The sequence below is a fragment of the Mustela erminea genome, chromosome 6, assembly GCF_009829155.1.
Source record: "Mustela erminea isolate mMusErm1 chromosome 6, mMusErm1.Pri, whole genome shotgun sequence".
NCBI classification, from domain to species: Eukaryota; Metazoa; Chordata; class Mammalia; order Carnivora; family Mustelidae; genus Mustela; species Mustela erminea.
In genome coordinates this window covers 123160841-123176736 of record NC_045619.1, presented here as the reverse complement: position 1 = coordinate 123176736, position 15896 = coordinate 123160841, and the positions used below count along the sequence as shown (strand labels likewise).

The window sequence follows — 15896 nt, the reverse complement described above, 5'->3', positions numbered from 1 at the left end:
CTGATGCAGTGTAAGCCTAACGCTTCCTTACTGATTTTGTTTTGATGATCTATCCATTGCTGAAAGTGGGAATTTGAAGGCCCCTACAATTATAATGATGTTTCTTCTCCTTTCATTCTGTTACTACTTGCTTTACATATTTAAGTGTTCCAATATTGTGTGCATATATATTTACTATTGCTACATGCTCTGAATGAATTGTCCCTTTTTTCCATTAATGACTTTATTTGACTCTTCTGACTGTAAGTTTTTTGTACCTGAAATAGGTATAACCATACCTGCTCTCTTTTGGTTACCATTTGTATGGAGAATCTTTTTCTAACCCTTCCCTTCCAACCTTTGTGTGTCTTAAAACTAAGACAAATCTCACAGGAAGAATATTACTGGATCTTGTATATTGTTGTAAACCATTCACCCACTCTATGCAGAGCTTGAACTCACAACCCTGAGATCAAGACCTGAGCTGATATCAAGAGTCAGACACTTAACTGACTGAGCCACCCAGGCACACCACAGTCCATTTATATTTTTAAATATTATTGATAGTTAAGGAATTACTATTGCCATTGTTTGCATTGTTTTCTGAGTATTTGTTTTTCCTTTTCTCCTCTTGCTGTCTTCTTTTGTAATGTTTTGTAATGTTATGCTTTGATTCCTTTCTCTTTAAATTCTGTGTCTCTATGGCAGTTTTTCTTTGTGGTTACCATGAGGCTTACTTAAACTATTTCACAGTTATAACAATCTATTTTAAGCTGATAAGTTCAACTGCATTTTAAAACTTTATAAATCTATAGCTACACTCTCTCCATACTTTATGCTATTGATGCTTTCATATTATGTATAAATTTTATCTTTTTGTATTGTGTATCTAATAAGTTATTATAACTATAGAATTTTTAATATGTTTTTATGCTGTTATACTAGAGTACTAGATTTGAGCACCACTATAGTATTAGAGCATTCTGAATTTGACTAAATTTACCTTTTATACTTACACATGTATTCATGTTGTTACTTAGCATCCTTCTGTTTCAACTGAAAGAGCCCCTATTAGCATTTATGGGAAGCAATGTCTATTGGTGATGAACTACTTCAGCTTTTATCTAGAAATGTCTTTATCTCTACTTCATTTATGAAGAACAACTTTACCAGATATAGCGGTCATGGTTGGCATTTTTTTTCTTTCAGTACTTTGAATATATCATTCCATTCCCACCTGACCTATAAAGTTTCTGCTCAGAATATCGCTGATAGCCATTTGGTGGGATTTTCCTTGCATGTGACAAGTCACTCTTCTCTTACTGCTTTCAAAATTTTTGTCTTTGACTTTTGACAGCTTGAATATAATGGGTGTCAAAGAGATCTTCTTTGAGATCATCTTGCTTGGGAATCCTGAGCCTCATATATAAATGGCCAAATCTCTCTCATGATATGAGAAGTCTTCAGTCACAATTTTTTTAAATAAGCTGTCTGCTCATTTCTCACTTCTCTTTCAGAATGCACATGTTTATTCTGTAGGTGATTTTCTACAGTCCCCATACGCTTTCTTCACTCTTTTATATGAACTAGTCTGCTGTTGAAGCTCTCTAATGAGATTTTCAGTTGTGCCACTATTCTTCAGCCCCAGAAATTGTTTGGTTTTATTTTAAAGATTTACATTTCTTCATTAAATTTCTAACTTTGCTCACACATTATTTTCTCAATTTCATTCAGTTGTATAACTATGTTCACTTTAATGTCAGTGGCCTTCTTTAAGATTATTATTTTGAATTTTTTGACAGAAAATTTGTAAATCTCTTTCTTTCTGGTCAGTTACTGAAGGTTTATTAACTTATTTTGGTAGCATCATGTTTGCCTGAATCTTCATGATCCATGCAGCCTTGGTTTTCTGTCTGTGCATTTGAAAGACAAAACCCTCTTCCAATCTTTATGGTCTGGTTTCAATAATTAACAACCTTCTTCTGTCAGTCCCCCGGCTCACAACATCACAGGTGACCAGAACTGGAGCCAAGTCTCATGGCTGCTCCTGAATGCTCAGTGGATTTTGCAGTTGTCAGGCCTGTTACCAGTGATTTAGGTTGACAGAGATCTTCCCTGGTCCCTGATTAGAAAGAACTGCCTCCGAAAGTTTGATCAGTATGGCTGGCACAGGACAGAGGTCTGCCTCATGGTCTGCAGTTAGGCATGCAAATGGCAGGACTGTAACAAGATATGCAGACAAATATGGTTCCTGTGTGGTCCTTAAGCAGGCTCCTGTCAGATCACTAGGAAGTTTCCTGGGTAAAATGGACCACCCCCCAAGTATGGCTGTGAGGAGCTTGAACTGGCTTAAAGGGATGCTTCAAGATCTGAAGTCAGATGAAAGTCTAAAGGCACCTCTAGAAGAACAGATGCCAATATCTCCCGGTGGGTCCCTGAAAAGGTAGGATCACTTCTGTACCATAAATGAGAGGTAATGGCGTGGTTGTAGTGCTGATTCAATATCACTGTTGGACTGAGATTGGTGAGGCAACCTCTTGGGGTCATGGATGTAACTTCTGGCAGCTCAGTGAGCAGGCAGGATGTCTCCCACCCTGTGGCTGAATCCCATAGCTTCCTCAAAGTCATTTTCTCCATGGATGATTACCCAATTATTTTTGAGAGGAATACAAGCAGGGGATCTTCCTTACTGCTACCTTGTTTTCATCACTTCAATCATCTAAAAGAGTTATGAAAACTACTCTATGCAGTCTAAAAGAGAGATGTGGAAAATAACATGAAGGCTCAAATCAAAATTTATATATAAAATTGACAATAAAATTGAAAATAAGAAGAAAATATACACTGTAAAGGATTAGTAGCTTAGGAATTAAAGATATAGTAGCTTAGACATTAAATAGTAGCTTAGGCATTAAAGATACAAAGGTAGGTCCTATCCAAAGTAAAACACAGAAGGAAAACAAAATTGGGAAAAAACTGAACAAAGCAATAATAAGATCTGGAACAACTTCAAACAGCTTAATTTACATGTAATCAAAGTTCACAAAGGATAGGGAAAAAAGGAAAGGAAAGCTTTGGGGGTCTGAGTTTATAATAAATTGGATTTCATCGAAATTAAAAAGTGCCTCCTTTTCGAAGAAACTATTAAAAGATTAAAAAACAAGCCAAGAGAAAATATTTGTTATCAACGTATCCAAGCAAAAGCTTGCATCCAGAAAATATTTAAAAAGCTTGAAATTCAATAATAAGAAAACAAAAATCCAATCTAAATATTGGGCAAAAGATTTAAACAGACACTTCAAATTATGTCCATTTGGCAAGCAAACATAGGAAATATGTCCAACATAATTAATGCTTAGGGCAATGCAAATTAACACCACAATAAGATACCATTATATACTTCTAATAACTAACATTAAGAAGACTGATAATAACAAGTACTGGCTAAAATGTGGAGGAACTGAAACTAATATATTCTGCTGATGGGAATAAAAAATGGCTCACTATGAAAAAACAGTTCAAGAGTTTCTTAAAATGTTAAACGTACTTCTGGCATATGATCCAGCAACTTCACTCCTGCGTATTTACCAAGAAAAATAAAAGCAGATGTTTATATACACATTTACATGCAAATATTCACAGTAGATTTACTTATAATACTCCAAACTACAAGCAATCCAAATATAGATGAATAATTGATTAAACAGTGTTATATCCATATAATACAATACTATTTGGCAATAGATACAAATGAATTACAGTTATATTCCATAACATAAAGGAATCTACTAAATGCAGTAAATCAGAAAAAAAAAACCTCATATTGTACAATTTACTTAATAGTTTGGAAAATATAAATTAATGTATACTAAGAGAAAGCAATTTGGTGTTATTAAGGGATGGGAGTGAAGGCCAGATATAGGTATTACAAGGTGACGTGAGGAATCTTTTAGAGGTGAAGCATACTTATCTATTATCTTGATTGTGGTGATGGTTTCAAAACTTTCCATATGTATAGTTTATTACATGTCAATTATACCACAATAAATACCATAATAAAAAATTAGTTAGAAGGTTGGTGTAAAGTCTTATATGTAAATGACCAGCTGAGCCTTACTGACCAAGCCACACATAATAGCAGTCCTCAATTATTTCAACTGATGTTAACAAGTCAAACACTTCCTATACCTACATGTGCAATCTAGTTCTAGCCTATGCATTTCACTTTAAACAAATGATCCCGAATGGAAAACACACAAACTAAACAGTAAAATGAGAAAAGAACTTTTAAAAAAAGGGGGAGGGGAGCTTAAAAGATCTCTTAGACAACGTTAAGCAAACATTCACATTACAGCGGTCCCAGAAGAGGAAGAGAAAGAAAAAAGTGTAGAAAACTGATTTGAAGAAATAATAACTAAAACCTTCCTAACATAGGGAAGGAAATAGACATCCAAGTCAAAAAAGCAGAGTTACAAATGAGATGATCTCAAGGGGATCCATACCAGCACACATAATCATTAAAACGTCAGAGATTATCATACTTAAAGGGTCTATCCAACAAGAAGATCTAACAATTTTAAATATGCCACCAACATGGGAGCAACCAATTATATAAACCAATTAATAACCAAAATAAAGAAAAATACTGATAATATATTAATAGTAGGAAACCTCAACATTCCACTCACAGCCATAGACAGACCATCTAAGCAGAAGATCAATAAAGAAACAAGAGCACTGAATGACACATTGGACCAGATGGACTATGTAGATATATATAGAACATTCCATCCTAAAACAACAGAATACTCATTCTTCTCCAGTGCACATGGAACTTTCTCCAGAATAGACCACATACTGGGTCACAAATCAGGTCTCAACTGACACCAAAAGACTGAGATGATTCCCTGCACATTTTCAGACCACATTGCTTTGAAACTGGAACCCAACCACAAGAAGAAATTTGGAAGGAACTCAAACATTTGGAAGTTAAAGAGCATCCTGCTACAGAATGATTGAGTCAACCAGGAAATGAAAGAAGAACTTAAACAATTCATGGAAACTAATGAGAATGAAAATGCATTGGCCCAAAACCTATGGGATACTAGAAAGGTGGTCCTAAGAGGGAAATACATAACCACCCAAGCCTCTCTCCAAAAATTCGAAAAAATCTCAAGTGTACCAGCTAACTTACACCTAAAGGACCTAGAGAAAGAACAGCAAATAAAGCCTAAGCCAAGTAGGAGAAGAAAGGTAATAAAGGTCACAAGAAAGATCAATGAAATAGAAACCAGAAAAAAAAAAAAGGTAGAATAGATCAACAAAGCTAGCAGCTGGTTCTTGAAAGAATTAATAAGATCGATAAAACTCTGGCCAGACTTATCCAAAAGAAAAGTGAAAGAGCCCAAATAAAATCACGACTAAAAGGGGAGACATCACGATTAATACCAAGGAAATGGAAACACCTATTAGAAATTATTACCATCAACTATATGCCAACAAATTAAGCAATCCAGAGGAAATGGATGCATTCCTGGAAACTTATAAACTACCAAGAATAAAACAGGAAGAAATAGACAATCTGAACAGACCAATAGCCAGTAAGGAAATTGAAGCAGTAATCAAAAAACCTCCCAAAAAGCAGAGTCCAGGACCAGGTTACTTCCCAGGGGAATTCTACCAAACATTTAAAGAAGAAATAATATCTATTCTACTGAAGCTGTTTCAGAAAATAGAAATAGAAGGAAAACTTCTAAACTCATTCTACGAGGCCAGCATTACCCTGATCCCAAAACCAGACAAACACCCCACCAAAAAGGAGAATTACAAACCAATATCCCTAATGCACATGGATGCCAAAAGACTCAACAAGATCCTAGCCAAAAGACTCCAACGGTACATTAAAGAGATTATTCAACATGACCAGGTAGGATTTATTCCTGGTATGCAAGTAGATCAATATTTGGAAACCAATGTGATAGAGCCCATTAATAAAAGAAATAAGAACCATATGATCTTCTCAATTAATGCAGAAAACGCATTTGACAAAATACAGAATTCTTTCCTGATTAAAACTCTTCAAAGTATAGGGATAGAGGGAACATACCTCAACATAAAAACCATCTACGAAAAGTCCAATGGGAAAAAGCTGAGAGCTTTTCCCATAAAGTCAGGAATACAACAGGGATGCCCACCATCACCATTATTGTTCAACATAGTACTAAAGGTCCTAGCATCAGCAATCAGACAACTAAAAGAAATAAAAGGCATTGGAAAAAAAGTCAAACTCTCTCTCTTCACAGAAGACATGATACTTTATGTGGAAACCCCAAAAGACTCCACCCCCAAATTACTAGAACTCATCCAGCAATTCAGCAGCATGGCAGAATACAAAATCAATGCACAGAAATCAGTTGCATTTCTATATACTAACAACGTAACTAAAGAAAGAGAAATTAAGCAATTAATTCCAGTTACAATAGCATCAAAACCGTAAGATATCTAGGAATAAACCTAACCAAAGAGGTAAAAGATCTAAACACTAGAAACTACAGAACACTTATGAAAGAAATTAAGGAAGACACAGAGATGGGAAAACATTCCATCCTCATGGGTTGGAAGAATAAACATTGTTAAAATGTCTGTGCTGCCCAGAGCAATCTATACTTCCAATACAATCCTTATCAAACTACCAATGACATTTTTGACAGAGCTTCAACAAACAATCCTAAAATTTGTACGGAACCAGAAAAGACCCCAGATTGCCAGGGTATTAACTAAATACTAGAAAACTAAAGCTGGGGGCATCGTGATGCCTGACTTCAAGCTGTATTACTAAGCTGTCATCATCAAGATAGTATGGTACTGGCACAAAAACAGACACATCCATCAATGGAACAGAATAAAGACCCCAGAAATGGACCTTCAACTCTACCGTCAACTAATCTTCGACAAAGCAGGAAAGAATATCCATTGGAAAAAAGACAGATTCTTCAATAAATGGTGCTGGGAAAACTGGACAGCCACATGCCGAATAATGAAACTAGGCCATTCTCTTATACCATACACAAAGATAAACTAGAAATAGATGAAAGACACATAGTAATAAAAATGAAAAAAAAATAGTGATGAAGAATTTCAAAAGCAGCAAGAGGGGAAAAATTACATAGAAGGGAAATCCCATAAGGCAGATTTTTCAGTAGAAATTTTGCAAGACAGAATAGAATGGCATGATATATTCAAAGTGCTGAAAGAAAAAAACCTGCAACCAAGAACACTCTATACAGCAAGGCTATAGTGCTGAATAGGAGAGAGAAAGAGTTCCCAGACAAGCAAAAATGAAAGGAATTTATCACCATAAGCCAGCATTAGAAGAAAAGTTAAAGGGGACTCCATGACTAGAAAGGAAAGAACATAACTAGGAGTAAGAAAACTAAGAAGCACAAAAGCAGTAAAATTAAGCAAAGCTATAAAACAAACCAGTCATGGGAGTCACAAAATAAAGGATGTAAAGGGGCACCTGGGTGGCTCATTCAGTTAAACATCCACCCTTTGGGGTGCCTGGGTGGCTCAGTGGGTTAGAGCCTCTGTCTTCAGCTCAGGTCATGATCCCAGGGTCCTGAGATCGAGCCCCACATTGGGCTCTCTGCTCAGCCGGGAGCCTGCTTCCTCCTCTCTCTCTCTCTCTGCCTGCCTCTCTTCCTACTTGTGACCTCTGTCTGTCAAATAAATAAATAAATAATCTAAAAAAAAAAAGTCCACCTTGATTTCATCTCCAGTCGTAGTCTCAGGGTTGTGAGATCAAGCACCACATCAGGCTCTACACTCAGCATGGAGCCTGCTTGAGATACTCGCTCTTCCTCTACCTCTGCCCCCCCAACTTCTCTGTCTATTAAGAAATAATAAAATTTTTTTTAAAAAAAGAATAAAAGGATATAAAGTATGACAGCATACACCTAAAATGCGGTGAAGGAAGGAATAAAGATATAGTGCTTTTAGAATGGGCCAAACTTAAGTGACCATCACCTTCATACAAACTCTTTATGAATAAGATGTTATATATAAATATAATGATAACCACAAATCAAACAGTGGCAATAGATACACAAATAATAAAGAGAAAGGAATCCAAGTACATTACTAAAGAAAGCTAGCAAACCCTGAGAGAAAGAGCAAGAGAAGAAAGGAACAGAGAACACAAAACAACCATAAAACAACCAAAAAAAATGCAAATAAATACACACCTATAAATGATCACTTCAATGTAAATGGACTAAGTGTTTCAAACTAAAGACAGAGGTTGATGCAATAGATTAAAAAAAAAAAAAAAGCAAAGCCAATCTATATTCTGCCTCCAAGAGACCCATTTCACACCTAATGAAACATGCTGACTGAAAGTGAAGAAATGGAAGAGTATTTATCATGCAACGGAATTGAAAAGAAAACTTGGGAAGCAATACTTATACCAGAAAAAACAGACTTTAAAACAAAGACTGTAACAGGAGACAAAGAAGGACACTGTATCATAATAAAGGGGACAATCCTACAAGAAGACATAACAATTGTAAAAATTTATCCACCCAACATAGGAGCACCCACATACATAAAGCATAAGAACAAATATAAAGGAAGTAATCAAGAGTAATACAGCAATAGTCAGGGACTTTGACAACCAACTTATATCAACAGATAGATAATCCAAACAGAAAATCAACAAGGAGGGTGCCTGGGTGGCTCAGTGGGTTAAGCCGCTGCCTTCGGCTCAGGTCATGATCTCAGGGTCCTGGGATCGAGTCCCGCATCGTGCTCTCTGCTCCGCGGGGAGTCTGCTTCCTCCTCTCTCTCTCTCTGCCTGCCTCTCTGCCTACTTGTGATCTCTCTCTGTCAAATAAATAAATAAAATCTTTAAAAAAAAAGAAAATCAACAAGGAAACACTGGCTTTAAATGACATGTGGACAAGACGGATCTAACAGATATATTCAGAACATATAAACAGTGGAATATACATTCTTTTGAAGTGCACATGGAACATTCTCCAGACAGATCAAACGTTAGGCCACAAAATAAGTACAAACAAATTTAAAAAGACTGAAATCATACCATGCATTTTTTCTGACCAAAATGCTATGAAAATAGAAATCAACAGCAAGAAAAAAATCTGGACAATACACTAATACATGTATGTTAACTAACATGCAATTAAACAATTTAACAAGAAATCAAAGAAAAAAAAATACATGGAGACAAATTAAAGTGAAAATCCAATTGTCCAAAAATCTTTCAGATGCAGCAAAGGCAGTTCTAACATAGAAGTTTATAGCAATACAGGTTTACCTCAAGAAGCAAGAAAAATCTCAAATAAACAACCTAAACTTACACATAAAGGAGCTAGAAAAAGAATAAAAAAATTCAAAACCAGTAGAAGTAAACTGTAAAGATCAGAGCAGAAATAAATGACACAGAAACAATAAAAATTAAACAGCTCAATGAATTCAGGAGATGGTTCCTTGAAAAGATCAACAAAACTCACCAACATTTAGCCAGACTCACCAAACAATAAAAAGTGGGGGGGGGGGGTGCTCAAAATATGAAAGAGAAGAAACAAGTGACCTCATAGAAATACAAAGAATTGTAAGTTATAAAAAATCATATGCCAGCAAAATAGACAACACAGAAAACATGGATATATAATCTCCCAAAACTGACTGAGGAAGAAATAGTAAATTTGAATAGACCAAGTATCAGCAATGAAATTGAATCAATAATCAAAAAACTCCCAACAAACAAAAGTCTAGGACCATATAGCTTCACAGGGGAATTCTACCAAAGAGTTAAATAAGTGTTAATACCTATACTTCTCAAACTGTTTCAAAGAATAAAAGAGGAAGGAATGCTTCCAAATTCATTCTATGAAACCAAACAGACAAAGCTACAAAAAAAAAAAAAAAAAAAAAAGAGAGAGAGAGAGAGAGAACTACAGAATGGTATTTCTGTGAACACACATGAAAAAAATCCTAAACTATATTAGCAAACCAAATCCAACAGTACATTAAACAAATCATTTGCCACAATTAAGTGGAATTTATTCCTGGAATGTGAGCATGGTTCAATATTTGCACATCAATCAGCATGAATCATCACATCAAAAAGAGAATGGATAAAAAAAAATCATATGATCATTTTAATAGATGCAGAAAAAGCACTTCACAAATTATAACATCCATTCATGATAGAAACCCTCAACAAAGTAGTTTCAGAGGGCACATACCTCAACATAATAAAGGACAGCTAACATCATCCTCAATGGGGAAAAACTGAGAGCTTTTCCAAGATAAGAATGTCCCCTCTCATATTTTTGGTTTTGTTTTGTTTTGTTTTGTTTTTTAAACATTTATTTTTAAAGAGAAAGAATGAGCATGTGGTGCGGAGAGAGAGAGGCAGCAGGAGAGGGATAGAGAATCCCAAACAGACTCCCCGCTGAGCATGGAGTCTGACACAGGGCTTGATCCCACTACCCTGAGATCATGCCCTGAGCCAAAATTAAGTCAGACACTTAACCAACTGAGTGCCACCCAGGCACCTATGTCCCCTCTCAGTTTTATTCAACATGGTATTGGGAATCTTAGCTACAGTAATCAGACAAGAAGAAATTATAGGAATCCATATTGGTAAGAAAGAAGTAAAAACTTCCCTACTTGCAGATGATATGAAAATCCTACTAGAAATAATAAATGAATTCAGTAAAGTTGCAGAAAACAAAATTAACACTCATAAGTTGGTAGCATTTCTATACACTATAGATGAAGTAGCAGAAAGAGAAATTTAGGAAACAACACTACTTAAAATTGCATCATAAAGGAATAAATACCTAAGAAATGAAAGGTCTGTACTCTGAAAACTATAAAACACCGATAAAAGGAATTGAGGATGATATTTAAAAAATGGAAAGACATTTCATGCTCATGGATTAGAGAAATTATATTATTAAAATGTCCACATTACTCAAAGCAATCTACAGATTTAATGCAATCCCTATCAAAATGCAAGAGCATTTTTCACAGAACTAGAACAAATCATGCTGGAATCTGAATGGAACCACAAAAGACTCTGAATAGCCAAAGCACTCTTGAGAAATAAGAGCAAAGCTAGAGGTATCACAGTTCCAGAAGTCAAGATATACTATGCAAAGTTGTAGTAATTCAAACAGTTTGGGGTACTGGTACAAAAAATAGATGCACAGATCAACAGAATAAAAAAGAGAGTTCAGAAATAAATACATGATTATATTATCAATTAATCTATGAATAAAGAGGCGAGAATATGCATTGGAGAAAAGGCAGTCAATTCAATAAATGGTGCTGGGAATACTGTCCAGCTACATGAAAAAGAGTGAAACCAAACCACTTTTTAATAACACACACCAAGTCAAAACGGATTAAAGACCTAAACGTGAGACCTGAAACCATAAAAATCCTAGAAGAGAGAACAGGTGGTCATTTCCCAGACCTCAGCCATAGCACTATTTTTCTTGATATGTCTCCTGAGGCAAAGAAACAAAATCAAAAGTAAACGATTGGGGCTACATCAAGATAAAAAGCTTCTGCACAGCAAAGGCAACCAACAAAACAAAAAGACAACCTACTGAAGAAGAGAAGATATTTACAAACGATATATACAATTGGGGGTTAATATCCAAAATATATAAGGAACTTACATAAATCAACACCAAAAAAAAAACAATTAAAAAATGGGCAAATGACATATACAGACATTTCTCCAAAGATATACTGATGGCCAGCAGACACATAAGAAGATGCTCAACGTCACTAATTATCAGGTAGCTGCAAATTAGAACCACCATGAGATATCACTATATACCTGTCAAAATGGCTAAAACCAAAAACACAAGAGATAAAGAATGTTAGAAAAGATGTGAAGAAAAAGGAACTTACACTGTTGGTGGGAATGCAGACTGGAGCAGCCACTGTGGAAAACAGAATGGAGGTTGCTCAAAAAATTACAAATAGAAATATCATATGACCCAGTAATTCCAGTATTGAGTATTTACCCAAAAAACCACAAAGACACTAATTTGAAAAGATATATGCACTCATATGTTTACTACAGAATTATTCATAATAGTCAAGCTATGGAAGCAAACTAAGTGTCCATCAAAAGACAAATGGGTAAGAAAGAAGTGACACACACATACACACACACACACACACACAACACAGGAATACTGTATTGCCATAAAAAGGCTGAGATGTGCTATTTGAGACAACAAGGATTAACCTAGAGGATACTACGCTAAGTGAAATACATCAGAAAAATACCATATAATTCCACTATCTGGAAGTTTTAAAAAAAATGAATAAACAAACAAAAAGCAAAATGAGACCTATAAATACGGACCACTAACTGGTGGTTGCTGGAGGGGAAGGAGGAGGTGTATTGGACAAAATAGTTGAAGGTGAGTGGCAGTTACGGAATTCTGATTATTGAACATGTAAGTCATAGTGATGGATGCACAGCATGAGAAACATAGCTAATGATGGTGTAAAAACAGTGTATCAGGACAGGAGGTAACTACACTTCTGTTGAACAAAATCCCTGAAAAATCCTTGATTTTTTCTTTGAAATAAACATTTAATGAGCACGTTACCTCCTGGGTTGATACTAGGTAGTTTCACCAACAATATCATAGTTGAATAAAATCTTGGTTATTGCTGCTCTTGCAACAACTACGTATACTCATTCAATGAAGAAAAGTATCTGGCTGCTTCAACTGGACCCAATTTTTACACTCTTAAATAATTAACCTACATGGCATGCACAATCTGATTTCACCTTTTCATGCCTGAATGTCATGGAAAAAAACCAAAACCCTAGAAGAACCACTGGATGAAATCAAACAGAACTCCATATATAACCCAAAATGGGTTTCAAACCCCAATTTCTATATTTCAGATTCATAACTAAAGGATTCCTTGGTTAGTTCCATGTTCATCTGAATGTGAAGCAGCTCCCTTGCCAAGATGATTTTTCTCCTGGCAACCAATTCTTGAGTAAATATCACAAGGAGAGTTTATCCACTGAATACTAGTTTGACCCAAATTACAATTCACCTGATTAAATATTAAGAATTAATTTGAAGTGGATGAACTATTATTAAATAAAAGTCAAAGAACCTTCCTTCAATTTCATCTTATGATTACACCCGTCTTACCGTTACAGCTAAACTCTCTGTGTGCAGCAGATCAGTTCTCATGATTTCATCTTATGCCTATTTAGACAAATAACTAATTTCAGTGTGTTTTCTAGTGAGTCATATATGATGTATATCTATGATGGCTCTTAATGGGGGGCCTGGAGCTAAGTTCTTGGCTACAAAGCTGTGAAGACAATTAGAAAGAGGCAGTACTTTAAAATTAGGGTAACAGAGAAACTCAGCCTATATAAGAAAGCAAAAAAAAAAAAAAAATGTTTAGCCAAGAGAGGTAAGAAGTCTCTCTCCATATATTATATGTAGATCTATTTGTGCAAAGGCGAAAAGAACAAAATATTCAACCCTCCTACATGTGACAAGCTACATGATATATAAGGAAGGGAATGAATGAGAATTAATCGGAAACCTCAGCTTCCAGTTCAAGTCCCCATTCTGCTGTTCACCATCTCTTTGACCAGATATAAATAACCACCTCGGTGGCTTTTTTTTTTTTATTATTCCTATCTGTAAAACTGACAAAAAGGAAGCCAGACGTACCCACTTGAGGGAATTGCTGAGGGAATCAAAGAGATAATAGATGGAAAATTCCTCCACCAAACTACAAAAGTCACATAAGCATTTAAACTTGCCATTCTAAGTTTTCCTTTTAGGAGAAGGTCCGAGACTCAGAGTAAAGAAGTAAAGAACTACTCCACCAGGAGTGGGGTGACCTAGCTAGACTGACCTCTGGCTTGGTCCCAGAGTAGCTGTGTGATTCTCCAACAAAGCACGCACTCCTCTCGAATTTTTGTTACTTACCTACAAAATGTGGAGAAGTCAAATGAAATATTCAAAATAAGAGATCTTAGAATCTGAACATTTGGCAGAACACCAGAAATTGTGCAGAACTCTTTTTCCCTCCAGATTTTTTATTTCAGTAGAAAAATGACTTCAAGTCAGAGGGACCTGCAGCTGTTGCCAATACCATGTGTCCACCTTTAGAAATTTTAATCACACATTATTGGGGGTAGTCGAGGAGGAAAACAACTTAACAAGCTCTGGTACACCCTTAATTGAATGATAAATGTATTTCGAAGTAACTTTGATCAAATTCCACTTGCTTTTAATTCAAGGTTAGAGGAATCTTTCATATTCCTTAGACATTCTGATGCATTTTAAACACACATAATGAAATCCATTATCCATACCTGAAAAGGCTGCCTGCTGGAAACACTGAGGTGTTTCCTTATCCATCTGTTGCCTTGATTCCCAAATATCTGCCACAGCAGCTGTCCTCTTGTGTTACTCCAGACTCGCTGGTAGATGGCCAGCCTGTAAATGTGCTTTCCAAACATGTGGTAATAGAAGCGGAAGGTACAGCCCTCTGTACTGGTGGCATTGAGGACAGGGCTGAGCAAAGCAGCTCTGTTTTGGAAAACCTGTGGCTCCGAAGATTCTATGTAGAGATAGTGTCCTTTAGCTGTGCCCAAAGTGTTATCCTTCATGGGCCCTGTATTAAGTGTCGAAGTTGGACCACGCTTCCTGGTCCAATCAAAGTCATCTTCTGTATCTTGTTCCCAGTTACAAATTCCATTTTCAAAGTTACACTGGAGTTCAGGTACTGAAATTGCATTAAATAATAGAAAATAAATGAATGAATGAATGAATGAATAATTTAGGACAAAAATAACTACAATTAAGAAAACTCTTTGATATTTTGCTCCTGACATGGTTAACCATTTTTTTTTAAATGCAACATTAAAGTTTCTAAAAGGTGAATAAATCCTAGATTTACATCACGCAATAATATTTTATAGACTGAAGGCAGCATTACTTTAGCCATCATCTTCCAAATGCCTTTCACGCCTAGCCCTTCATCATTTCTAGCACTGTGACTCCATGCAAATGATCATGACACCACGGCTAGCTCCAGGCGCCCAACTCCTGGCTCAGCTGATTGCAACCTCGGCTGAATGTCCCAACACCAGCGAACATTAAATATCAAAACAAAACAAAAAACACCAAGGTCCAGAATTCATCTCCAGAGATGTTAATTTTTTTAAAAAGATTTATTTGAGAGAGAGAGAGTGTGTGTGGGGAGGAGGGGGCGGCAGAGGAAAAGAGACTGTCAAGCAGACTCCCCGCTGAGCATGAAATCCAACGCAGGGTTCAATCTCATGACCCTGAGATCATGACCTGAGCCAAAATCAAGAGCTGGACACTCAACCGACTGAGCCACCTGGGCGCCCCCAGAGATGTTGATGTAACTGGTGCAAATCGTGCACCAAATATCAGGATACTTCATCATCTCCCTTGGTGAGTCGAACATGCAGAGCTGAGAACAGTCATATTTTAATAGGGCTCAGTCTTTCAGAATCACCTGAAGCTTGGTAGAATCGCCCACTCCATGGTGAAGCCCCATACAAGTACTAGCTTGTCAGATACGGGGTGAAGCCCAGGAATCCATATTTTTAACAAGCACCCAAAAGGATTCTGATGTCAATGTTTTCCAGACCTCATGCTGAAAAACTCCTCCCTCTGGTTCCATCTTGGCCCAGTTCCAAATGTCTCCTGGCCCCAGTGCCAGAACGACCATTCATTCACCTTCCATGGCAATTTATCATTTTCCTCCTCTATTCAAATTCCTATAACATATACTCACTTGATCTAAACTTAAATCTAAACTCTTCTTTCAATCCTCCCCTTTCC

The 15896-nt window shown here is 36.2% G+C and overlaps 1 protein-coding gene across 1 annotated transcript in view; it reads right to left on the bottom strand.

Moving 5' to 3' along the window:
- MALRD1 (MAM and LDL receptor class A domain containing 1) overlaps positions 1-15896 on the bottom strand; it is a 763833-nt gene that overhangs the window by 580581 nt on the left and 167356 nt on the right. The window contains exon 19 of the mRNA XM_032349560.1: positions 14396-14808. Within this exon, the coding sequence (XP_032205451.1) occupies positions 14396-14808 (413 nt within the window). The remainder of the gene's footprint in view (positions 1-14395; positions 14809-15896) is intronic.